At 38.4% G+C, this 26,260-nt stretch overlaps 1 protein-coding gene and 1 long non-coding RNA gene across 2 annotated transcripts in view; one reads left to right on the top strand and one right to left on the bottom strand.

Moving 5' to 3' along the window:
• Window positions 1–6,630: 6,630 nt before the first annotated feature.
• On the bottom strand, window positions 6,631–19,761 carry LOC137204505 (uncharacterized). Its single transcript, XR_010933667.1, has 2 exons — window positions 19,179–19,761; window positions 6,631–9,907 (listed from the first exon to the last, which is right to left on the bottom strand). It is a non-coding gene; the product is annotated as an uncharacterized lncRNA (long non-coding RNA).
• PEX7 (peroxisomal biogenesis factor 7) overlaps window positions 19,552–26,260 on the top strand; it is an 86,296-nt gene continuing 79,587 nt past the window's right edge. Inside the window, exons 1-3 of the mRNA XM_067701963.1 lie at window positions 19,552–19,767; window positions 21,699–21,756; window positions 22,633–22,783. Of these exons, the coding sequence (XP_067558064.1) occupies window positions 19,638–19,767; window positions 21,699–21,756; window positions 22,633–22,783 (339 nt within the window). The 5' untranslated portion in view covers window positions 19,552–19,637. The remainder of the gene's footprint in view (window positions 19,768–21,698; window positions 21,757–22,632; window positions 22,784–26,260) is intronic.

The following is a 26,260-nucleotide window of genomic DNA, read 5'->3' as shown; positions in this document are numbered from 1 at the left end:
AAAAGGACTTTCAAAAAAGTGGTGTTGGAATAACTGCAAAGCCATATAGAAAAGTTAAAATTGGATTCATTTCCCACACCATACACCAAGAAAAATTCCATATGGATATGAGATCTAATTATAAAAAATGAAACAATATGAGTACTCAATAAATATATGGGTATATTCTTTTCAGCTTAGGAGTGAGAAAAACTTTCAGGACTATGACTCAAAATTCAAAAACAAAAGGAAAAATAGATAAACCTGATAGCATAAAAATAAAAAGTCTTTATATGGCAAAAGATGTCACAAACTAGAAAGACAAATAGCAAACTGGGAATAAATATCTGCAGCTGATAGCACAGCTCATAAAATGAGTTTCTAAAAATAGAGACTAAAAATCCTATAGAAAAATGAGCTATAGAAAGCTACAGGCAATTCATAAACATGGAAAAACAGGTGTCCTTTACCCATATAAAAAATGCTCAACCTCATTCATAATGAGATAAATGCAAGTTCGCATTCCATTTTTCAGTTACTAAGTTGCCAAAAATCCAAAACTTTGACAACACACTCTATTGGTGAGACTGTAAGAAAGTAGGCGCTCATTCATATCTGGTGGAATAAAACAATGATAAAATACCTGCAGAGGGAAATTTGGCAATATCTAACAAAAGTATGTACTCACTGATCCCTGGCCAATCAATCCTACTTCTAAAAATGTATCCTGAGGTTACACTGGTGAAATTATGAAAGACATTTTTAAAGACTGTTCATTTTAGTACTATTTACAATAGCAAAAGATTGAAAATCACCCAAGTGTTCATAAGTCAGGAACTGGTTTAATAAACTATGATATAGTCACTCAATGGAGTACTATGCAGCTATAAAAAGGAATGTTGACTATCTTTACCATAACCATTTTTTCTAGTTTTCTGGTTATTTTCACTAGGATGATAATCCCAGGTGAATTCAAGAAATAATTTTTTTAAGTAATGTGTTATATTGCTACTGAATTTTGTAATATAAACTCATACATACACGTATATGTCTCATTTTCTTAATAAAATGGTAACACATGATATACAATTGCCTACTGCTTATGGTTTCAGGTATTAGACAACAGGCAGTACAGGACTGGGAACCCTGAAATAAGGGAAATGAATGAGGTGACTTCTGTCAGAAGGCATTTTCTGTACAGTGCTGTAAGGAAGGAGAACTCATACATACACGTATATCTCTCATTTCCATTAGGATGATCAAAGATTATCTTGATATCTTGGAATACTATATGAATAGCAAAGATGGATACATGTAAATATAGGCTGCCCTTGAGATAATCTGAAATCCTCTTTCAATGTATGGGCCAAAATATCATATATATTTCTACTATGTTTATCTTAATTACAGATCTCTAGTATAGAGTTCCAATTTATGAGACCTTTGAATAAATACAAATATTTATTGTCTTAATGATTTGTGAACTAAAACTTACAAAAGCCAACCAAGAAAAATTTGTTTAAATAACATTTTATTTAGATAATAACATTTAATTAAATTGATCATTGTGATGATTAATTTTATGTTTCAACTTGACTAGGCTATAGTGCCCAGTTGTTTGAGCAAACCCTAGCCTAGACGTTGCTATGACAGTATTGTGTAGAATGGTTAAAACATACAACAGCTGACTTTAAGTGGATTACCATCTGTAACTCATCCAATCAGTTGAAGACCTTTAGAGCAAAGATTGAGGTTTCCTGGAAAAAGAATTCTGCCCCAAGACAGAAACATAGAAATCCTGCCCTAATTTCTAACCTGCACGATGTATATTAAAAAAATATGTCAAATGCTAAACATTTAAACTTTACCCACAATTTCAAAACAGAAAATTTTCTGTAGATTCAAGAAGTTATCAATTTTCCTAACTTGTGTTAGAACTAATTCACAAAATGTACAAGTGTTTATATACTTCAAGCACAATACATTTCATTTGAAGCCTCATGTTTTTCATTACATAAATTTAACTATTTAATTTTAGTACATGATTCTGAATTTGTGCATGCCATCAAACATACCATATCCCAATTCCCAATTTGGTATTTTTTAGTAACTGTGCTTGTCATTACTGAGAAAACCAATAAAACTATATTTCTTTAAAAATTAAGGTAAAAATTTAAATCTTCCAGACTCATTGTAGAATATTTTGTATCTTTAGGTATTTAAAATATGTTTAATATAAAATACCCAAATTTGGAGTGTTAAAAAAAAATCCTGAAATTCATAAATCATTTTTCTACCCAAAGGGATGGGAGGGTTGGTTTAATCCCTATCTTTGTAAAACCAGAGATTTTATTTAAAACTAGATAAAATTTAAAACTGTCATTTTTTTCTCCTTTATTTCTTTGAAGTTCTTTGTCTATTTCCTATCTTTGAAGTCCCTTTGAAGTTCCTATTCTTCTCCTGTGGCCTATGACATTTCTTTTTTACTTTTTGAGCTTACCTCTGATTTCAGAAAAAAAAAATTATTTTTAAAAGTTTATTTCACACCACTTTTAGCTTCATACAAATACATTCACAGTCCTACCCCCTTTCTGGATAAAAGCAATTTCAAGTACAATACTCAACCTCCAGTTCATTTTATTTCATATATTTTACCAATTAAAGCTTCCTAATTTCAATTAAATCATGTTTGGAATACACAAGTCTTAGATAATCATTCTTGAGCCCTGAGATCTCTGAATGCCATTTCCAGTTCAATAGACTTCTACTATGTTTGTATGATTCACAGCACTCCAAGCTCTTTTTGGATAGAATAGAAAATTTTGTCTGTATAACAGATTACCCCACACTGTAAAACAGAGTCTTAACATTTAGAAATATTTAAAATTCATCAACAGGGGACTTCCCTGGTGGCGCAGTGGTTAAGAATCTGCCTTCCAATGCAGGGTACGTGCGTTCAATCCCTGGTCAGGGAAGAGATCCCACATGCATGCCTCGACTAAGAGTTTGCATGCCACAACTAAGGAGCGCACTGGACGCAACTAAGACCCAGTGCAACCAAAATTTTTTTTTTAAATAGAAAAATAAAGTTCATCAACAGCTCACTTACTGCCTCTGTTTCACTGGGATTCTTTATTTCAAACATGGACAGTTCTTTACTCTTTGTAGTCTAGGCTTATTCTGATTTTTAGTTTCTGAAATACTAAGCTTTAGACTATGAGGAAGTTAATTTCAGTACATCTGACCTCTTCTGGGGAGATGTCTTTAGTCCATTTAAGGTAGTTGGGGCAAACTCCACTGGAGCACAGCACTTTAATAAGGCCCATACCCTGGTAATTCTATTTCCATTATTTATAGGATATTCACTAGGATATTGCCTTTCTCAAATTGGAAGGCTGTTAGAAAAAAAGCGTCAGGGAATAACTAGTATGGCTAGGGTCATGTGTAGCTCCAGAATGAGACTATATCTAGATCAGAGGACTAGGAAAGGCTTGGCCTTGGTTTTAAACCCAGGCCTGTGGAGTGAGGGGTAGAGACAGCAGACGTCAGCTATTACAAGAGAGGGAGCAAGAGGTGTGTTGAGTAGATAGGATTAATAGTCATGGCAGAGACTTTAAAGTCTCTACTTGTAGACTGAAAGGAATTACCCAGTCTAACCTGTTTTTGTGTGAATTCCATCACATTATTCCCATCAGCATTTCCTGGGACCTGAGCTCTGTAACACTGATACTTTGTTCAGTACTCAAGTGTCATAGTCACACAAGGGAGACTTTTTACCAATAGTCCTGCCACCCAGCATGAAAGGGATTAGATAAGAAATAGTTGGTCGCAATAATTGGAAAATGAAAGCATTCCATGTTTATTCCCAAATAAGCCGAGATATCTTTATCACACCACTTATGGTCCTTTATAACCAAATGCAGAAATTATAGTTTTGTCAAACGTGTGTGTGAACCTGATGCTGACTGCCTCACTTCCGAGTATAGGGGTTGCTCTGTTGAGCAGAGTCCATATTGAGTCAAAGCATGCAGTTTCAGTGGAGAAGAGCCCTGAAAGTAACATACTTTGTATCATGTCGCTCACTTCTAGTCCTTCTGGTTACTACAAATTTCTAGGGGAAAAAAGAGAAACTCTGAAATGTGGTTTTCCTCTCTTACAAATGTTCTCTTCTGTGCCCTCTGCAAATCCACCTTTGCTGTGCTGCTAGTGTAAAGGGAAGGGTTTCAGATTTTTTTTTTTTTTTGCCTCTTTAGGAAGAAGTTGGTGTTTTCTTTTTACATGAACATTTAGTCAAACTTGCAGAGGGAACGTTTTTATTAACTGTCCCCAAAAGTTTGTTGGATACTCTAAATCCCTATTAATTTTACTTGGGCTGTCTATCATTCATCAATCATTTCTCTGCTCATTTATTATCCTTCCTATGTACCTTTAAATTTAGATTGGTTTAATGGGAATATGATATGAATTTCCCTAAAAAGAAGGCACTTACTATCATCAATGAACATTACTAGCTCCTCATTTACTAGTGGCCCTGACTCATTCTAAGCTTACATCATACTCAAGAAAGGGGAAATGAACAAACGAAAAAAAAACCCCAAAAAACCCCATTGTATTAAGCGATGCATTTCCAATGGCATTTTACTTTTTGTATTCAATAGTTATTTATCAAATTTAATTACAAGTTCATATAGCTTTGATCAACAATACTAGTGATCATACTAGTACTGACAATAAATGAATGATAACTAGTCTTAGAAAAAGACAATCCCCCAAACCATATGGTTATAGGATATTTTTTTAATTAAAAATTTAATTTACATGCATATTTTTCTTATGGTGATATATGATAAGGAAATCAATAAAATAATTCCAAGCATAAAAATATATTACATTAGAATAAGATTCAGAGGAGAATAATAGAATGGAATTATGAGTTCAAGGAGAAAAAGAAATGATAAAATTTCTAACAATTAAAGATGAATCTTCAAGCATTTTTAAAAATTGATAATAGTGATAGGCAGGCTCTATAAAATGGCCCCCAGTGATCCCTGCCTGCTGGGGTTTTTTTTTTTTTTTTTTTCGGCTGTACTACTCGTGGGATGCTAGTTCCCCGACCAGGGATTGAACCTGGGCCCTCAGCAGTGAGATCACAGAGTCCTAACCACTGGACCACCAGGGAATTCCCTGCCTGCTAGTATTTATACCCTTGTGTAATCCCATCCCTTTGAGAATGAATTGACCTAATGACTTACTTCTAACAAAGAGAATATACAGCAAAAGTGATGGGATGCAGCTTCCAACATTAGAAAAAGACTGTGGTGACCAAAAGACTGTGATTTCTCTTCCAAAAGAGGATCTTGCTAATCCTCTTTTGTTCCCTCTCTCCCTCTCTCACCTGTTCTGAGGGAAGCCAGTTGTCATGTTGTGAACTGCCTTATGGAGAGCCCCATGTGGCAAGGAACTGAGGGAGGATTCCAGCCACTGGCCAACAAGGAACCAGGTCCTTAGTCCAACAGCCCACAGGGAACTGAATCCTGCCAACAATTATGTGAGTGAACTTGGAAGCAGATCCTCCTTAGTCAAGTCTTTAGATGAGACTGGAGCCCTGGCTGCCCCCTTGATTGTAGTCCTGTGAGAGATCTTGAGTGATCTGACCCAGAGAATCTGTGAGAAAATAAATGGTTTCTTTAAACTGCTTAGTTTAGGGACAATTTGTTACATAGCACTAGGTAACTAATATAATAATTGTGAATCAAATGGATATTGTTTTTAGAATCTGTTGGACACATTTAGGAATGAGAAAATATTTTGAATTTTAAAATGACATTTTTCAATAAGCTTGAAATGATATCATTTGCAGCTATTTAAACTTATGAGAAAACATTTTAGAAGGCAACTTAAAACCTGTGTGGGGTTCATAATTTTTCTAAATTCTTTTAGGGAGTAGAGAAGTGAAAAATTAGCCAAGACCTAACAGCATTGGGAAACCCCATTCCTTGGTGATAGTGAAAAAGGTTAAGGGAGAGAATTAAATCTTAAATGGAATTAAAGAGTTCAGTTATCTGCCTTGAGAAAGTAACGTTAGTAATTGAGCCAAGCTAGATGGTGCACAACTAAAATAATAACCTCTACCAAATGAGGACTTAACAGTTACACATTTTACCTCATTTAATCATTACAACAACACTTTGAGGGAGATTTTATCTTTATGGAGATTTGAGGAGGCCAGTTTTTCACACCCAAATTATTATGTTGAGTTGAGCCTACAGAAGGGGCACTCATTTATCCAGCCATTTCTCCATGTGATCCAATATCCATTTTTGGGATAAATCCACCCATTTATCTCATTTATCCTATGACTAATCAAGGGACTGTCATTACATGTGCAGCTCACCTAAAATGTTATACTGCCCCAGAGCTGAAAGTGGATAAAAAGATGTCAGACTCTCCTCGTTATACAAGTTAAAAAACACAAGGCCTGGGTTCAGTCCTAAGTCCCTGATTCTGAAGGCCTGTGCTCTTAACAGCTCTGTCTTTCCAGTAGATATGAAAAATGGTTAAATGCATTTTCTACTGTGTTCAGATTATGTCAATCATACAGATTTTTGCCTCTCTTTCTACATAAAAGTTCAGTAAATACTAACACTCTGGTTAAGATGCTAAAACTTTTTTATTGTAGTAAAATATACGTATCATAAAACTCACCATTGTAACCATTTTAAGTGTACAGTTCAGTGGCATTAAGTACATTCATATCGTTGGGCAACCACCGCTGCCACCCATATCCCAAACTTTTTCATCTTTCCAAATGGAAACTGCATTCCCATTAAGCAATAACTCCCTATTGCCCCCTCCTCTTACCCCTGGCAACCACCATTCTACTTTCTGTCCCTATGAATTTGACTGCTCGATGTACCTCATATAAATGAAATCATATAATATTTGTTCTTTTGGGGCTGGCTTATTTCACTTAGCATAATGTTCTCAAGGTTCATCTATGTTGTAACATGTGTCAGAAGTCCCTTCCTTTTTTTAAATTTTATTTTCTTTCTTTTAATTTTTTTTGGCTGCGTTGGGTCTTAGTTGCAGCACATGGGATCTTCACTGAGGTATGCGGGATCTTTCGTTGGGGCGAGTGGGCTCTTCCTTGTGGTGCGCGGGCTTCTCTCTAGTTGTGGCGGGTGGGTTTTCTCTTCTCTAGTTGTGGCACACAGGCTTCAGGGCGCGTGGGCTCTGTAGTTGTGGTGCGCGGATTCCAGAGTGCATGGGCTCTGTGGTTCTGCTGCACGCAGGCTCTAGTTGAGGCGCGTGAACTCAGTAGTTGTGGCTCGCGGGCTAAGTTGCCCTGCAGCATGTGGGATCTTAGTTCCTGACCAGGGATCGAACCCATGTCCCCTGCATTGGAAGGCGGATTCTTTACCACTGGGCCACCAGGGAAGTCCCAAGAAGTCCCTTCCTTTTTAAGGTTGAATTGTATGTATGTATATACCGCCTTTTGTTTATTCATTCTTCTGTCTGTGAACACTTGAGTTGCTTCCACCTTTTGGCTATTGTGAATAATACTGCTATGAACATGGGTGTATGAATACTTGTTTGTCAGTTCTTTTGGGTATATATCCAGGATTGGAATTGCTGGATGATATGGTAATTCTATGTTTAATTTTTTGAGGAACTGCTATACTGTTTTGCACATTGACTGTATCATATTGCATTCCTACAAGATTTCAAGTCGTTAGTGATGAACAATGAGTAATACAGACAATTAGCCCACAATTATGGACTCTCGGAGCGCAAAGACACTTTACAGTACATTAGTCCAAATATCCTTCATATTCGAAGATAATGCTTAAAGTGTTTGGATGATGATTATGTTACCCTCTAGCAAACATTGATTAAAGGCTTCCTACGTGCCCAGCACAATGCTGCACAGAACTAAAAGGGAAAAAGAAATTACCCATCCTTTTCTGGAATTCTTTCCTATAACTACCATATGCAGCCTTAAACATAGCAACCTGTTCATTTACCTTGGATAATCGGATTCACCTGGGTGGAAAGACCATGCATTTCAATTATTTTACTTCCTGTCTATCTCCATGGGAAAGATAAACTAGTTTCAATAAAGATGTGGGTTGGTAAATATTTGCAACTAGAGTCTTTATGAGGTCACCATAGCAGTTATAAAAGCAAAACAATTTAAATATAATTGTAGATCCTTACGTAAACCTGACATCTAGCCATGTCTACCTACATTATTTCAGTCTTCCACAGCATTGGCCAAGTTTAGAAGTTACACAATGCTGATGTTTAATGAATGTTTAGATGAAAACAGTTTCTATCTCAGTTGTGAAAAACCAAATACCCTGAAATGATAATGAGGATAGGTAGTAGACAAGCATATTATAATAATAAAGGGAGCTCTGTATAAGTGCTGCTAATGCTCTAAGTGTTCTAAGTGCTGGAAATGGTCTCTCTGCTGGACCTTGAATGACCTGGTATCTTACCTCCTCTTCAAGACTTCTGTTAAATGTCACAATAAGTGAATACTATTCAGTTTTGAAGAAGAAAGAAAGCCTGTGATTTGGGACACTATGCTAAGTGAAATAAACCAGACTCAGAACAAATACTACATAATCCTGCTTATATATGGAATCTAAAATAGTTGAATACATAGAAGCACAGAGTATAATGGTGGTCGCCAGGGGCTGGGGTGGGGGAAATGAGAAAATGTTGGTCAAAGGACACAAAGTTTCAGTTATGCAAGATGAATAGTTCTGGAGATCTCATGTACAGCACGGTGACTATAGTTAACAATACTGGATCATATACTTGAAATTTGCTAAGAGGGTAGATCTTAAGTATTCTCAACACACACACACATGCACACACACACACGACTATGTGAGGTGATGGGTATGTTAACTAGTTTGATTGTGGACATCATTTCAAAATGATAGCGAAACATGTATAAATATATACAATTTCTATTTACCAATTACACCTCAATAAAGCTTAAAGAAGAGTACCAATAAGGTGTGCATGGCAGACAGCAAGTCTATGCCTTAGTTTTCTTGGCTGTGCAGAATCTTAGAAATCAACCTGTTTAATACCTATAAACCTTTTCAAAGTTTTTTCCTCCATGAGCTCCAGAAATGTCATGGTTTCATAAGCGATTAATCAGAAGTTAATATCAACATCAGAGAATGAATGTAACCACCCTGCATTCATATAACCTCAGTCTAAAAACAAAGAAAATTAGAATTTTGTCTGGCCTTTGCTGCAGAATTATAAACGTGCAATTCCTATTTAACTTTTGAAATATTTAGATTAGTTTAATCTTGTTGTAGTGTTTGAAGACCTCCTAGCTAGAAATTATTGATCCAGTTGAAACTTGTCCATTTTACAGAGGAAGAAATAAAAATCTAGGGAAAGTATGGAATTGAGAATTAAAGGGCAAATTGAGATTAAAACGCAGTATTCTTTGTCCCATAGCTTACTTGCATTTAAAAGAGGAATCTTTAATTAATTTAAAAAGTCACAGGGAATAAATTCCTTTTTTAAAAAATAAATAAATACATAAATTTATTTATTTATTTTTGGCTGTGTTGGGTCTTCGTTGCTGCATGCAGGCTTTCTCTAGTTGCGGCGAGCGGGGGCTATGCTTTGTTGCAGCGCGCGGGCTTCTCATTGTGGCGGCTTCTCTTGTTGCAGAGTACAGGCTCTAGGTGCGCAGGCTTCAGTAGTTGTGGTGCACAGGCTTAGTTGCTCTGCAGCATGTGGGATCTTCCCGGGCCAGGGGTCGAACCCGTGTCCCCTGCATTGGTAGGCAGATTCTCAACCACTGCGCCACCAGGGAAGCCCGGGAATATGTTTCTAGTACTGGAGTTTCAGGCAGTCTTTGACTCTACTTCCATCCATATGCCTAGCAAAGCTGGACTCCAGTTGGAGAGTACAGGTGTGGGGAGAGGTGTGAAGAGAGGGAAAGGGAGAGATAGGAGAAGATAAAAAATATTTCATGTCTCTCTTATTCCTTAATTTTCCAATTCAACTCAAGTTGTCAAACATTTATGGAAGGCTTACTGTACATTGAGCATTCTTTAAGATTCTGGAGATTCAAACAAATTAGACCTGGAGTTGACTTCAAGTGCCTAAAATCCAGTATAGGAGTGGGTTTATTTATGTATATGTTTGTTTTTATTCTAGAAAACCTAGCCTGTGGGATGAACTACAGTATTCTACAACGCTGTAGTCACGTATTACTAGGGAAGGAGTGGCTAATATCTCAGAGTCCCTCAGAATTTTTTCCATGGTCAGGATTATCATAAACAATTTATCCCAGTTGGAACCAGCCTTTGTCCTTTCCAGAGAGACCACACTATTTTTAGCTTAGACTGGAAATTTTCCTGTACCACTCTTGGCCAAGGTTCCAGCTGTTTTGTGTTTGCTCACTTCAATATTTTCTTAACTTCTCTTTAGCAATGCGAAAAACTCCAGAGATTTCCTAATTTACTCTTTGCACTATTACAAAAAATACAGTGAGGGTTTAGGCTTGTATTACGCTGCAATCACTCAATAATAATATTTCCTGAATGCCTATCTCAGGTCCCTGGGATACACCACTGAACATAACAGGCAAAGATTCCTGCCAGCGTGGAACATACACTCATTACTACATATAATAGAAATCTGAAATAATTAAGGCTCAAAATATAATTTTTTCTCTCATATAAAGTAAGTCCAGATTTAGTCAGTCCAAGGCTCCACTGGTGGCTCCACTGTCACTAAGGATCTTGACTCCTTCACTATTCGTTCTCTCAGCCTTGTCTCATAGCTTTCATCCTCAGGATCACCTCATACTCAGAAAATGGCTGATGTAGTCCAGTCATCATGTCTATATTCCAGGCAGCAGGAAGGAGGGGAGTGCAGGCAAAAGACCGTGACTTCATGCTAATTAGTTCTTTTAAAACAGCTTTCTTAGAAGCCTCGCCCAATTATATCCACTTAGAAAAGGGATATCTGCTAGGGAGCCTGGAAACTGTAGCTTTAAACATGGCAAGTATATGCAGCCAACAATTTGGAGGTTTTGTTACCAGGAAAGAAGGAGAGAATGGATGTTGGATAAGCAATAGCCTTTGTCACATATATCTTAATCTTCAATATAATGCGTGTGCATGTGTATGTATGTATCTATAAATAGAGAGATGATAGGTAGATAGACAGGTGGATAGACAGATGTACAAGGAGACAATTTAGAGCATCATAAAGGGGACTCATCATATATATGTAGTACTTTGGGGGCTGTTTTTACCCTTGTAAAAAATAATATATATAAAACCTAACTTTAAATATTAGACTTCTACCCATCTTTAAATTTTTACAGTGATTATCCCACCTAGACAGTTATTGTTTAAGGAGTGTGGGGTATGGGCTGTCACTCATTTCACTGAGTGAAATCCACTATCCTTAGTTCTCAAAATAATCTGCCGATTCCTTACTGTATTTATAATCTGAGTCAAAAAGGTCTCCCTGATTTCGTAAATAAGAGAAAAAAAAAGGACTCCTCTGAGAGGTCCTGTATTTGGTTCAGGTAAAAGACTGTGTGTCCTTAAACCCTTCGGTCACATTGGGGGTTGGGGCTTGAACATATAAACTGGGGGTGGGGGGAGGGGGAACACAGTTCAGACCACCACAAACAGTAACACAGAGAGCCGTGCTCTACCATCATTTCTTGATAACTGTGGCAACGCAGTAGATGAAATACATAATACCTCTTAATGATGTAAGCGGGAGGTGAGAGTGCAGTCAGCTTCTCCCTTCCTCTCCTCTTTAACATGCCCTGTAGCCCCAGGAATGGAAGAGACGTGTGGCTCTAAAGTAGTGGGTGTAATGGTAAGAGCTCTGTGCACCTGCAATACGCTCAGTTCTGGCTCAGTTGTGGAAGAGCCGACTTCCTTTCTTTTGGCCTGAGTTTCCTAATTTGTAAAATGACAGTGATTAAGTTCAATTACTGTCACAGCATTTTATTTAACTGCTAGAGTAACAGTAAATAACTTCTTGAAAGATTCTGAATTTGTACTATATCTCTGGTTTGTTTTTGTTTTTGTCTTAGAAACACTTTTGATTGAAAGATTGGCATATGTATCAACAAAAGCAACAGCATATTTTCCAGATGTCTTGACAGGGGGGGAAATTCCTTCAGTAGTATATTAGTCTACACAGGATGCCGTAACAAAACACCACTGATTGGGTGGCTTAAGCAATAGCTATTCATTTTCTCACAGTTCTGGAGACTAGAAGTCCATGATCAAGGTGCTGGCAAATTTAGTTTCTGGTGAGGGGTCTCTTTCCGGCTTGTAAATGGCCACCCTCTTGCTGTACCCTCACACAGCTATCCCGCTGTGTACGCGCAGAGAGAAAAGAACTCTCATGTCTTTTCCTCTTCTTATAAGGACTTCAATCCTTTTGGATTAGGGCCCCACCCTTATGACTTCATTTAACCTTAATCACCTCCATAAAGCCTCTATCTTCAAATTTGGTCACATTGGGGGTTGGGGCTTGAACATATAAACTGGGGGTGGGGGGAGGGGGAACACAGTTCAGACCACCGCAAACAGTAACACAGAGAGCCATGCTCCACCATCCTTTCTTGATAACTGTGGCAACGCAGTAGATGATATACATAAGCTATATGTTAGTTTAATGTCTCAAATTGCTTCTTCATTTTGGGCTTAAATTATTCAAATTGGATAGCTTAACTGACTATAAGACTGGATAATTGCTCCATGCGCTCTCATTTCCCTGATTTAACTACCTGAAAAATAAAAAAACAAGCTTCCTTTCAAAGGGTACATGGTCTTAGATCCCATTTAATTTAACACTTACTCTTCAGAATTTATTTCTTCAGAGCAGAAGTCTACTACGAACACAAAGACAGAAATAGTTAATAACAACAATAACAACATACTTTTGTCTTTCTGTTTCAGGCATTTAACTAACTTTTTCAAATGACTAAAAAGCCAAGAGAGAAAGAAATCTAAACTTCACTGAGCGCTTACTATGTACCTGGCATAATACTAGGCCCTTTGCATAAACTGACCACTAAATCCTTACAACAGCCCTAGAGGCTATTATTATATCCATTTACAGAGAAGAACTGCCCACAGTTGAACTGAGAGGGTGGAACCTGGATTTCAAACCAGATCTGCTTAGTTCCAAAGCCTGTTCTCAGCAATATTATTTGGGGTAAAACTGAATATACATAATGTCAAGTAGATTAAGATACTTCTATGTTGTTAAAAAGCATGGGATTAAGACTGTGTGTGGTTATGGAATGGTCTCCAAGATATATTGTGGGAATTTTTAACTGATAGTTGCATATGGTTTAAAATTAAAAGATTTTAAAAAAATATCCAGTGACTAGCAAGTCTTGATTCCATCTTATCTCCTAGTGTCTCCATTATTGCTTCCCAGTGGCAACCACTATTACCAGTTTCCTTGTGTTTCTTTTGAGATATTCTATCAATTGAATAACAGGACATCTACACACATACACACATTTTGAAAACACAAATGGTGGCATATTAAAGCCCTGTTCTGCACTTTATTTTTTTTAGTAAACACTATATTGCTCTCTGACCAGGGGCACTGAAAAGTTAGAGTGAGAAGGACACTGCTTCTCACTATATACTCTTGAATAATTTTTTTAACCATGTGCATGTATTATTTTTCTCAGTTGTAAAATGTACAAGAAAATGTCTGCATATTTTTAATATTTGGATAAAGATCTTAAAAACAAATAGTAAGATTTTAAAGAAAACTAACTCAAGGCCATTTTATGTCTCTTTTAATTTTATGGCACAATTTCTTCTTCTTGAGGAGCATGATTTTCGCAATATTTACTTTCTGAATTAAGCTTTGGGTTGTGATGCTACCTAAAATCAACGCACCTCTAACAGGAAATGTTACTCTGTTGTCTATGAAATATAGAATCCAAGTTTTGGAATAAAGTATGGCTACAGCCTGGTGGTCTTACTTTGAATTAAAAAAACCTTCATTTACAATCACTTTTCTTTAAGACAAATCTTGGAGTCATGATATTAAGAGATAAAAAGAGTCAGAATCTATCACACTTATTTTACACCTGAGAGAGAGTACCAAAATGTAAAGCAATGTGTCCCAAAACATAAAACAAAGATTCCTAACATTCAGCCCACTGCTGTTTCCATTAAAAAAAAAAATCCTTAATAATCATTATCCTTATAAATATTTTATTCATTAAACTTGTCATAAAAAGGATATGACCTGCACAACCCCCCCCCAAAAAAAAAGAGAAAATAAGAAAAGCAATTACAATTCTTAAAAATGATATTAGATGAATGTTCTTTTCATATTCAGAAGTTAAGTTCTAGAGATGAGTTAGAACTTCTGGAAGTATTCAAGCTCGAGGGAGAATATGAAAGAGGACAGAGAGCTTGTGGGATAACAAAGCAAAGACTTTTCCTGCGTAGGGGGTAGCATTAAAGAACACCCAGAAAAGTTAGTGGGTGTAGGGAACAAAAGAATCTTTCAGAAGAAATCTGTAGGCAATCCTTGTTAGTGAGGTGGGGGAGGGGAGATTTTATTTTCTTTTTTAGCTTTTTGAAAGTTTTCTCTCTGAAGAGTGGTGAAGAATAAAATTAAATTATAAAACTTTTCAATTTACTTAAGAACATTAAAGTTTGTTTTTAATGCACCAGACTTTCTGTAAAATTAAGACTATTTTTTAGAGCTGTTTTAGGTTCACAGCAAAACTGAGGGGAAGGTACAGAGATTTCCTATACATTCCCTGACCCCGCACATGTGTTGCCTCTCCTACTATGAACATGTCCCACCAGAGTGGTACATTTGTTAAAACTGATGACCCTACATTGACACATCATAATCACTCAAAGTCCATAGTTTACATCAGGGTTCAGTCTTGGTGTTGTACATTCTGTGGGTTTGGACAAATGTGTAATGACATGTATCCATCATTATGGAATCATACAGAATATTTTCACTGCCCTAAAAATCCTCTGTACTCTGCCTATTCATCTTTTCCAACCCCCTCAATCCCCAGCCCCTGGCATCCACTGATCTTTTTACTGTCTCCATAATTTTGCTTTCTCCAGAATGCCATAGTTGGAATCATACAGTAAGATTGGCTTCTCTCACTAAGTATTATGTATGTATAGTCCCTCCATATCTTTTCATGACTTGATAGCTCATTTATTTTTAGTGCTGAATAATATTCCATTGTCTGGATACACCACAGCTTATTTATCCATTCACCTATGGAAAGACATCTTGGTTGCTTCCAAGTTTTGGCAATTATAAATAAAGCTGCTATAAACAACCATGTGCAGGTTTTTCTGTGGACATAAGTTTTCAGCTCCTGTGGGTAAATACCAAGGGGCACAACTGCTGGGTTGTATTATAAGAGTATGTTTAGTTTTGTAAGAAACCACCAAACTGTCTTCCAAAGTATCTGTACCATTTTGCACTCCACCAGCAATGGATGAGAGTTCCTGCTGCTCCACATTCTCACCAACATTTGATGTTGTCAGTGTTCCGGATTTTGGTCATTCTTATACGTGTGTAGTGGTATCCCAGTACTCTTAACAATTCTCTAAGTCATATGGCTTCCAGATCCTTCACTGCTCTGCTTGCCCTTCTCAGAAGCTCTATATTATGAAAAACTGAGGCTCGAAGAGATAAGTTATTTGCTCAGAATCATACCGTCAACCACATCTGAGCTAAAATTTGTATTCATCATTATTTGCAATGGATTGACACACAATGCAGCCACTTTTTTTTTTTTTTTTACTGTGAATAATGCTGTACCGCAAATCATCACGCAGTCTGGGGACTATGAGAAGAATGCCAGACAACTTCTAAGATTTCTCTTTCACATGAAAGCATGCCTGCCTTTTTGCACAGGTTTGAAGGAAATCAGTGCTGTTTCTACTTCTTAGTTAATGAAAATGATAGCTTTTGAAGAATATGCTATTTTCCAGAGCTAAGAAATCCAAGGCAGGTAATGAACATACTAGGTTTTTAATGTCTGATACTCACTTTAAGATGACCATGTATGTTCCTTTTGTACTTGGTAAGTTGTTTCTCTATCTGAACTTATCTTTCTTAAGAATATATAAACACATACACAGTCCTGAGAAATAGCTTCGTACTATTGCGCATATTTGTCTGAGAGAATGAAATATATATAGTGACCTAGGTTTGTGTTCATTGTAAATGGTAAGATTTATGAATTGTCGAGTCAACCTTACAAAGAATCCTGGAAATGAGTGATCCTGATCTGACTGTGATTCCTCCTGAGGTCAGCTCTAGGACACCATATTCTGAGTCTTTATGCCACTTAGTCATGATGGGAATTATAGTTGACCTGGATTTCCCCATTGACATTTCCACTTGATTAGCTGTGTTTCATTCTAGACTTAAGTAGGAGGAAACTTCTGTTTTTCTTCTCAGACATATGCTCTCAAATCTATAGAAGTCAGAAGTCCTAGCGGAATCACACAACAGACATTTCTGGTATGTGATTCACCCATAGGGACTATGTGGGCATCAGTACAGGGCCTCCAGGTGTTACTTAACAAATTAGAGCCATTTCTTACTAACTCAAACTAATTGGACAAAGAAAAGTCTGAATTAGTAAAATCTTTAATCATATACTTAAGAAAACCTTTTAATTGTAATAATTTCAAACTTACAGAAAATTTATAAGAATAATACTTGAAGTGCCCATATATGTTTTACCCAGATTACCAAATTTTTAACATTTTAAACCACACTTGTTTTTATCTTTCTCTCTACTGTGCCTGTTTATATTATTTATTTTTTCTGCACCATTTGAAGAGTTATCCTTTTATAATTCCCTTTACCTCGTATTACTTCCTAAGTATTTCCTAAGAATAAGGGCATTCTCTTATGTAGCTACAGTACAGTCATCAAATTTGGGACACAAATGGATACAATAGTTTTTATCTAACTACCATTCATAGTTTTCAATTATCCCAATAAGGTGTGCATGACAGGCAGCAACTACATTCCTCAATCCTCTTGGCTGCACAGAACCTTAGAGATCAACCTGTTCAATATCTATAAACCTTTTCAAAGTTTTTTCCTTCGTGAGCTCCAGAAACATTACGATTTCATAAGCAATCAATCAGAAGTTAATATCAACATTAGAGAATGAGTGTAACCACACTGCATTCACATAATCTCAGCCTAAAAACAAAGAAAAGTACAATTTCAGGCTGGCCTTTGATGCAGAATTATAAATGTGTAATTCCTGTTTGGCTTTTGAAATATTTAGATTAGTTTATCTAATCCTGTTATAGTTTTAAAGACCTCCTGGCTAGAAACGATTGATTCAGTTGAAACCTTTCCCTTTTACATAGGAAGAAACAAGAATCTAGGGAAAGTATATTACTGAAAAGTAAAGGGCAAATTGAGATTGAACCTCAGTATTCTTTGTCCTATAGCCTACTTGCCTTTAAAAGAGGAGTCTTCAAGTAATCAATCAAAAAACTCACGGGAAGGGCTTCCCTGGTGGCACAGTGGTTGGGGGTCTGCCTGCCAATGCAGGGGACACGGGTTCAATACCTGGTCTGGGAAGATCCCGCATGCTGCGGAGCAACTGAGCCCCATGCGCCACAGCTGCTGAGCCTGCGCTCTGGAGCCCGCGTGCCATAGCTGCTGAGCCTGAGTGACGCAACTGCTGAGGCCCGTGCGCCTGGAGCCTGTGCCCTGCAACGGGAGGGGCCGCTGCGGTGAGCGGCCCGTGCACCGCGGCGAGGAGTGGCCCCCGCTCGCCGCAACTGGAGAGAGCCCACACGCAGCAGCGAAGACCCAACACAGCCAAAATTTAAATAAATAAATAAATAAATAAATAAATAAATAAATAAAAACAACAACAAAGTACATTTCTAGTACTGGAATTTCAGGCAGTCCTTAACAGGAAAAAACAGGTCACTGGTGGATCAGGGGGTAGGCGTGGGTTTGATTGAAAACGGGCACAAGGGAACTTTCAGGTTAGTTAGGCTCTGAAAATATACTACTAGGTTAGGCTCTCGTTAACTAGTTTTCCCTGAGACCAGGCCTTGTTAAGAAGAACCGAATGCGCTGGCTTATTTCAAAATGGTTCCTTTTCTCTTCCCCCTGCAGGATGCACAAAGTGGTTTTTTCCCGATATTTACTGTGAGAAACTGGCTGGCCTCCTAGGCGTAAATCTCACAATACTGTAGAGCATGACTCTTTTCACCCCCATTACCATAATCTTTGTTTAAATTCTTATCTTTTGCTTGAACTATTGCTAAAGTCTTAACTGGCCTCCCCATTTCCAATCTGTTTTCCAGTTTGTGTTGCCAGAAGATCTTTTAAAATGAAAACTTGGTCATCTAATTTCTCACATTAGAAAACTTTGATGGTTCCCCATTGTTTACGTTACAGTAGAAGTCAAATTCCCTTGGTATTGCACACAAGACTCTTCATGAACCAATACAATATTCTAGTCTCTCCGTCCAATACTCTTCACCATACCCCTTTCATCTGGGCAGGCTGATACCTGGCAGCCACAATCTCCTATGGGTCATGCTGTTTTAGGTCTCCTGTTATTCCTGCTCCTATAATGACCTCCACCTCCTTGTCTATTTAAAGAAAACCTTATCATCATTTACACAAACATTACTTGTTTTCTGAAGGTTTTTCTCCCATCCCCCATCTTCCAGCACTGACAATTCCTTTTAAAAATAGCCCCTATATATTTCTCATAGCATCTACAGTTTTTTGATTACACTTAACTGATGACACAAACTATATCTTATTGCATTTGAATCCCCAGTGCCTAGCACCGTCCTTTGTGTATAAAGTGGCCATATGACTAGGTTTGTACCTGTTGACCTGGCTTAATTATTAACTGCACTCTCTCTTATTCTCAGAAGGGTCTTGTTTAGCAGATAAGCAATATATGGCCACCCTCTACATGGTATATGCCTGGTAAATATTTGAATGGATGAAGGAGCCTTCGTTTTCATCTCTGGCATCTGAGCACTTACTACTATACAATAAATATAGGAAGAATTTTTTAAAAATTTTAAGTTAGTTTCTTACGATTTTTTTTGCCTTAGCTTGACTACCGCTGATTTAACTTTGCTTTAATTTACCTCGGGCAACACGGCGCTCAATTGCCTTCTGGACTCGCAGCACGGTTTCAGACTTTGCTGTAACTTGTCTCATTTTGTAATCATCAGCCACATTTCCTGATGCCAGTCTTTCAAAAGGTCAATAAATTAATAAAAACCAGATAGCCCGCAGTGGAGGCTGATACGTAAAAACAGAAGGTGTCAGAATCACCACCTAACTCTCAGAAATACTGCCCTCACGTCTACTTCGTCACAGCGGGCGCCAAGCATCTGTTTTGCCCAAGACAAAAATGGCCTCCGTCAGAGTCAATTCCCTTTCCTTTGCGGACCAATCGAAACCTAGCATTCAGGGCACCCAGTGTCCTCACTTCCGTCTCAGCTTCTAGGATCTCTAATTCTCTTAGCGAGTCCGGACCGGTCGCCTCCAACTCGGAAGGGCTTCGGCGGTTGGGGCGGCCAGGCACGCAGGCGGCGGGCGGGATGAGCGCGGCGCGTGGCGGAGCGGTGCGGACGCTGCGGGTGACCGGCCGCCACGGCTATGCAGCCGAGTTTTCCCCGTACTTGCCGGGCCGCCTGGCCTGCGCCACCGCGCAGCACTACGGCATCGCGGGTGAGGCCGGGCCGCGCTGAGCCGCCGGGGCGGGGGCGGGTTCCAGCTGAGTTCCAGCTCCCTCTGGTGGTCCAAAAGCACTTCCGACAGTAGACGGCGCCAGAAAAGAACACCAGGGGAAGCAGAGGAGGAATGCCTGGCTCCCTGACCGCCTTTGTCCAGGCTGGGGAGTTGGTTGAGAGTCGAGTCCATCATCTTTTCCAGTTACAGTGCGGAAGTAGCGTGTGGAAGATGCCTAGTGCCCCTAGTTCTTATGCCTTAGAGCGCACCGACACCATCGCTCCTAGTGACACACACCCCTCCAGGTACACGTGGCCCTGCGGAGAGCGGGCTGAACCTGTGGGGCCCCTTCTACCGGTCCGACGGGACCAACAGCTCTTGGAAGACGGTCTGCAGGGTCACCCCAGTACCCACTAATTGGACCACATTCCCCACAGGCAGCATTCCGGCTGTGCGTCTTAAGGATGCTCCTGAGCAGACGCCAGGAGTTTCCCCGCAAGTGCCAACACGAAATTGTTCACGTTCTTTTCTCGCTTTTTCTTGTCTCCGGAGGAATACAAACATTTGCAGGCAGTTAAGAGGTTCAGGTTAATGGTCTCTGGTCCTGGACTAGGTTGAAAGGCGGGGTTCTATTCTTGACTTACGGGCTTTCTTTTAATTCATCTCGTAGCTGTTGTATACGCACTGAAGGTCTATGAAAAAATTCATTGCATGATGTCAGCTCTCGACAATATTTTTTGTTGGGTCCTACAGTGATTTAGTGATTTCTAAAACGGAGAGGGAGAGAAATATTTGCCTTAATATTTTCACCATTAGCTTTTAGTGGTTGCAAATTCAGGTTTACGATACTTGCCTACCATTTAGGTTGAAGACTCGTGAGTTTGTAATGATATTTTAAATTAGATCCTTAAAAAAAACGCCTTAAGAGGAATTGATACGTTTTTTTAAGTCAGTCATATTTAATAGTTTTCTTTCCTTCAACCCAATAACAAATATAACTTTTAAAATATGCTGATCCTTTAGTAAAATAATTCCTCTTTGGTAGATAATGATATGTTGTGTTCAGCATTTTACCACCAAGTACGTGGTGAGTTCCAGTAGGCATTTTGTTTTAAAATTCCATGCTGAATTTATTTTATTTTATTTTTAAAGTATGGAACCAGTACTCTTTATTTATTTTATTTATTTTTTAAAAAATAAATTTATTTATTTATTTATTTTTGGCTGCATTGGGTCTTCGTTGCTGTGCGCGGGCTTTCTTTAGTTGCACCAAGAGGGGGCTACTCTTTGTTGCGGTGCACAGGCTTCTCATTGCGGTGGCTTCTCTTGTGGAGCGTGGGCTCTAGGTGCACGGGCTGGGTAGTTGTGGCTTGCCGGCTCTAGAGCACAGGCTCAGTAGTTGTGGTGTGTGGGCTTAGTTGTTCCGTGGCATGTGGGATCTTCCTGGACCAGGGATTGAACCAATGTCCCCTGCATTGGCAGGGAGATTCTTAACCAGTGTGCCACCAGGGAAGTCCCAGAAGGTATTGTAGATTTATTGTGAAGGCAGTGTGATGTAGAAGATACACAATCCCTGGGGTCTGTTAGCCTGAGGTTTCTCACCTGTAAATAGGGATGATAACACCTGTTTGGAAGGTTTGTGTGCCTGTCATCCTGCCTGGCCATAGAGTATGCACTTAAATATCTCTCCCCTGTTAGAGCTGTGTCTGGATTCCAAGCATAGGTGAGATGGTAAGCTTAATATTTAACTAAGCACAATGTAGAGAGAGAGACAGAAATGGAGAGCACGGTCCTGATCATTTTGTATACATGGCCTCAAGTAACTTGAAATTTGTGACTGTAAAATTAGGTACTCAGTACTTGATACCTCTTTGCCTTGACATGGTCCCCCAGCGGGTTCAACAGCATGACCTCAGCATTTTTCTCCCTAGGCTGTGGAACCCTGCTAATACTGGATCAAAATGAATCTGGGCTTAGGCTTTTCAGAAGGTAAGATGACTCTAACTATTAAACTTATATGTGTTCTCTGTTGCTTTTAAGACCTTAATAGAATTAGTTTTGAATCTTTGTGATCAATAAGATGTTTTAATTTGCCGTATAAAAGAACCTTCAGGATTTGCATAGTATAGAGCTTATTTTTGCCATGAACTTGTGATTATGTCACTTTTCTTCTAAAGCTCTTGTCTCTTAGTATTCACTTATACATTGTAAAACTTAAAAAAATGTGAGCTAGTTGGTATACTGTTTGACATTCCTATCTTTGCTTTCTTCCTAATGTACTTTAGCTTTACTCATTCAGGAGCTAATTATCCATTTTGTGGATTATCGCTTCTTTCCCTTTCTTCTTTCCATGCCTGTCTTGTCTGTGTGACTGTTAGACTCATTAACGTCTCCATCAGAGTTAGTCAAGGGTAGAGAAAGGAAAGGAAATTTCATCAGAAAATAACTACCTGCTGATAGCTCAGGTGAAAGATTTATGGGAAACACTGAAATTATTGATCTAAATTAGTACTTTCAAGTGCTTGTTCTTCCCTCCTATGAAACACAGAAAGCAGTGAGCACCCAGGTGTGGCAGCATGTCCTCATGTAAATGGTGCCGTATTTCTAGTTGGGAGCCCTGATTTTAACCTAGCTGTGCAGTTTTCTGGCTGTGTGACTGGGCTGTTCTTTTAAGCTCTCTGAAGTTGTTTCTGAATCTGGCAAGTGGCTGCTCTACGAATCTCCCATATTTGTGAAGCCCATGTGAGATAATGTGAGTTAAAATAGGTGATAAACTGTAAAAAAAAAAAAAAAAAGCAATGATTGTTATTTTATGTTCAGCTGCCTATGTAACTAGATTTTTTTGTTTTAATTTTCCTGGTGTAGCTTTGACTGGAACGATGGTTTGTTTGACGTGACCTGGAGTGAGAATAATGAGCATATCCTGGTCACCTGTAGTGGTGATGGCTCGTTACAGCTCTGGGACACTGCCAGAGCCACAGGGCCACTGCAGGTCTACAAGGAACACACTCAGGAGGTAGGAAGGGAATCTTTCTGGGCTGATTGTTTTTCTTTGGTTGAAATCCATTTGGGGGTGGAAACATGGGGAGATGTCTTCAGGGGACAAGAAGTTTAAGCTTTAGTGTTTCTTGTACATGTGTACATGTTAGATGTCACTTGTTATTTGATTATTCAAACATAAAGTACCTTTTAGCCTAAGGAGCTGGAAAAGAAGAAAAGGTCAGGCTTCTCATTAGTCAGTAAAAACGCCTCCGGCAGGAAGTATACCGTGGCGCCGGTTCCTCCAGAGGCGCATCGCTTTCTTTACGCTGTAAGGAAGGATATGCCTCCATACGCTGCCTTAAGATAGAGGTAGGTGGACTTTTCACAGAGACATCGTAAGATTGCCTTTAGGACTTCACTATGATTCCTAAGGATTTTCAGAATATATGGAAGCAAGAGCTTGAAATACTGACTATAAGGCAGAGCTTACTGAAGAAGTTTAAAAACTAAATCTCTTACATGTGCTAGATATTGTGTGTGTGTATGGGTAGCATAGAGAATAGTTTGGCCTTCAGTCATATTAAAATACATATATACTTTTCATGAACATGATGGTAAAGACATTCTCTTTTGGTGTTTTACCTTAAATGTTTTAAGAATTTTCTCAAGGTAGCAATAGATGCTTCAAATGAAAACTTGCAAATTTACTTTCAAATTTGTGCCTGGCTCATGGAAAGACCTCAGTAAATGCTTATTAGGTGCAAGAATGTTAGTCTCTTGTAATAATAGACACATAATAGGTTATGTGAAGATTGTAGACATCATTTTTATAGTTCTAGCTATTAAAAATGAATATCTCTAAGATCTGACTGAAAATAATAGAAAATTTTAGTTCCTCCATTTCATTGTAAAGGAGGCTCTTTGAATAAATGTAGTTATAAATGATCGTGTTTTCATAGAACCACTGAATACCAAGACAACTTTGGTAAAGGAGGAACTTTAGTTTCAGCATGTTCAGTGCAAAAATCCCCACAAAGCAGCATGTCCAAAATTCAGACATTTTGGTACCTTCATGATTTTTGCCATTTTCTTATACCACTTAGATTATGATTAACTTAATGTTTTTCTTTCTTTTTTTTTTTCTCTTTTCTTTCTTTTTTAAAAATATTTTTCCTCTCAAAAGTTTTCTTTCTTTTTCTTAAATCTTTGGGCCTTGTATTGCTTATCTATATAAATTCTAGGGCTGTAGCTAACAAATCGTGAAATAATATATCCAGTTTTATTAAATGGTAGATACTGATTTAATGTTTTCCTTTAAATGAACTTTACATAGTTATTTCACTTATTCTAAAACAGCACATATTCATGAAACCATGGAATTGATAGCTTAGTATGTACATTTATTTCATGTATGGTAAAATAAATTTATAACGAATAAAATAAAATGTATGTACCAGTTAAAATCATCTCTCGTACAACCAATGGTGTTTGTACTGCTACTACTCTGGAAAATACTGTTCGAGAATGTTCCGTGTGATGGTCACGCAGTCTTTACTTCAGCTCAGTGAAAGTGAATTTCACTATCTCATGTGATAACTTATTTGACTTTTTGATTGCTCTATTGGTTAGATAATTGCTCTCTTAGGCCTAAATCTACCTTCAATATCAACGAACCGTTGCTTCAACTTCCCTTCTCTGACATGGCGAGACCAAGTGCAGTCCCTCTTTTCCAGGAGACCCCTTGAAAATCGCTGTCATGCCCCCGTAAGTCTTCCCTCTTCCAGACTGTACCTTTGTAGTTCTTTCGACCTGTCCTCAGGTTACACGGTCTCTATATCTTTCACCCTCCTGGTAAACTCCTTTGGGTGATCTCTTGTTTTACAGTGTTGCTTTTAATGTTGTAAAACCTGATTTATTCCAGAAATGTGTTTATTAGTGCTGAGCTTTATATGACTTCGCCACCATGATCTTGAGCCTCTGTTTCTGATGATATTACCTAACATGGCTGTGCATTCTCCTTAGCCACGTTGTAGTGCTGGGTTACTTTCAGTCCACTTGTAAAGATCTTTGTACTATTGTTAAACCAGTGGTTTACATCATTCTATAATTATGTAACTGGTTTTTTGAACTGAAGACTTATTTTATTGTTTGTTTTTTCAGACTGTTGTTCTAGGTTGTCCTTCCTCATTTTCTTGTCAAATGCAATTTTTTTTTTTTTTTTTTTTTTTTTGCGGTACGCGGGCCTCTCACTGTTGTGGCCTCTCCCGTTGCGGAGCACAGGCTCCGGACGCGCAGGCTCAACGGCCATGGTTCACGGGCCCAGCCGCTCTGCGGCATGTGGGATCTTCCCGGACCGGGACACGAACCCGTGTCCCCTGCATCGGCAGGCGGACTCTCAACCACTGCGCCACCAGGGAAGCCCTCAAATGCAATTTTTGATAAGCATTTTGTATCAGTTAGATGCCTTGGCTGTTACCATAAGAGAAAACCAAACTAAAAGTGCTTTCAACGATCTGAGTTTTTTATTTCACATAACCAAGGATATGGAGCTGGGAATGGGTCCAGGTTTGTTTAATTTAGGCTTGGCAATGTCATCAGATACCCGGGTTTCTCCTGCCTTTCCGCTCTGCTCTCCTCGGTGGGTTTCTTTCTTCTAACGCTCCATAGAATTCCAGTTATCATCTCATCACATGCCCAGTCGTAACTCTGTCACTTGTGAGGGAAACAAGTCACCACTCGTACTTTCATCTAAGTAAGATTCACCCCGGGATGAGGAAAGGACAGAGCTTTTCCTGAAGGGCAAAACTGGGGTTCTGTGAGCAAGGAGAAAGGGAGATTGGTGGTTGGGGAGTCCCCATCACTATGTGCCACAATATTACTTCTTGTCTTTCTCACGATTGTTAGTAAAAGTCGAACCACACCAAGGCGGATGACGAGTAGAGAACTGTAGGACCCTCAGAAAGGTTGTCCTCCATGAGATTGTTAAAGAATTTCTGGTGGTCAATCTAAAGCTCAGTATTATTATACCAAATATTTGGCATTTTTCATTAAAGAGAAATACAGCATTTATTTAAAGTTTGTCTCTTATTCCAAATATGCAGAAACACTTAAAAGGATTGATTTAAGGTCAAATAGAGTTTTGAGGAGCTAATAAATATTTGTTGAATATTCAACAAATAGTGTTGAATGAAGTCCAACAGTCAGTTTTCAGATAGTCAGACAAGTACTTACTGAAGCAAAAAGGAAAATTCCAAGACCTAGATATATTTCAGGCCTTAAGGAATAAAGGTCCTGGTGAAATGAAAGAAAGAAAAACATGGAAAGTTTCCCTTTGCATGGCTTCTAAACTTAGCATCAAAGCAGGAATCGGATTCTTCTCTGTATTATTTAACTGCAGAGGCCATTATGTCTTTTGAGCCCCATAAAATGCCTTCAGCTTAGCCTGCTGCTGAATATATAATAAGAATGGAAGAATAAGAAAATTTTAAAAAGTTCAGCAAGAAGGAGAAAA

This window comes from Pseudorca crassidens, chromosome 13 (assembly GCF_039906515.1).
Source record: "Pseudorca crassidens isolate mPseCra1 chromosome 13, mPseCra1.hap1, whole genome shotgun sequence".
Taxonomy (NCBI): domain Eukaryota; kingdom Metazoa; phylum Chordata; class Mammalia; order Artiodactyla; family Delphinidae; genus Pseudorca; species Pseudorca crassidens.
This window is presented reverse-complemented; position numbering and strand designations above follow the sequence as displayed.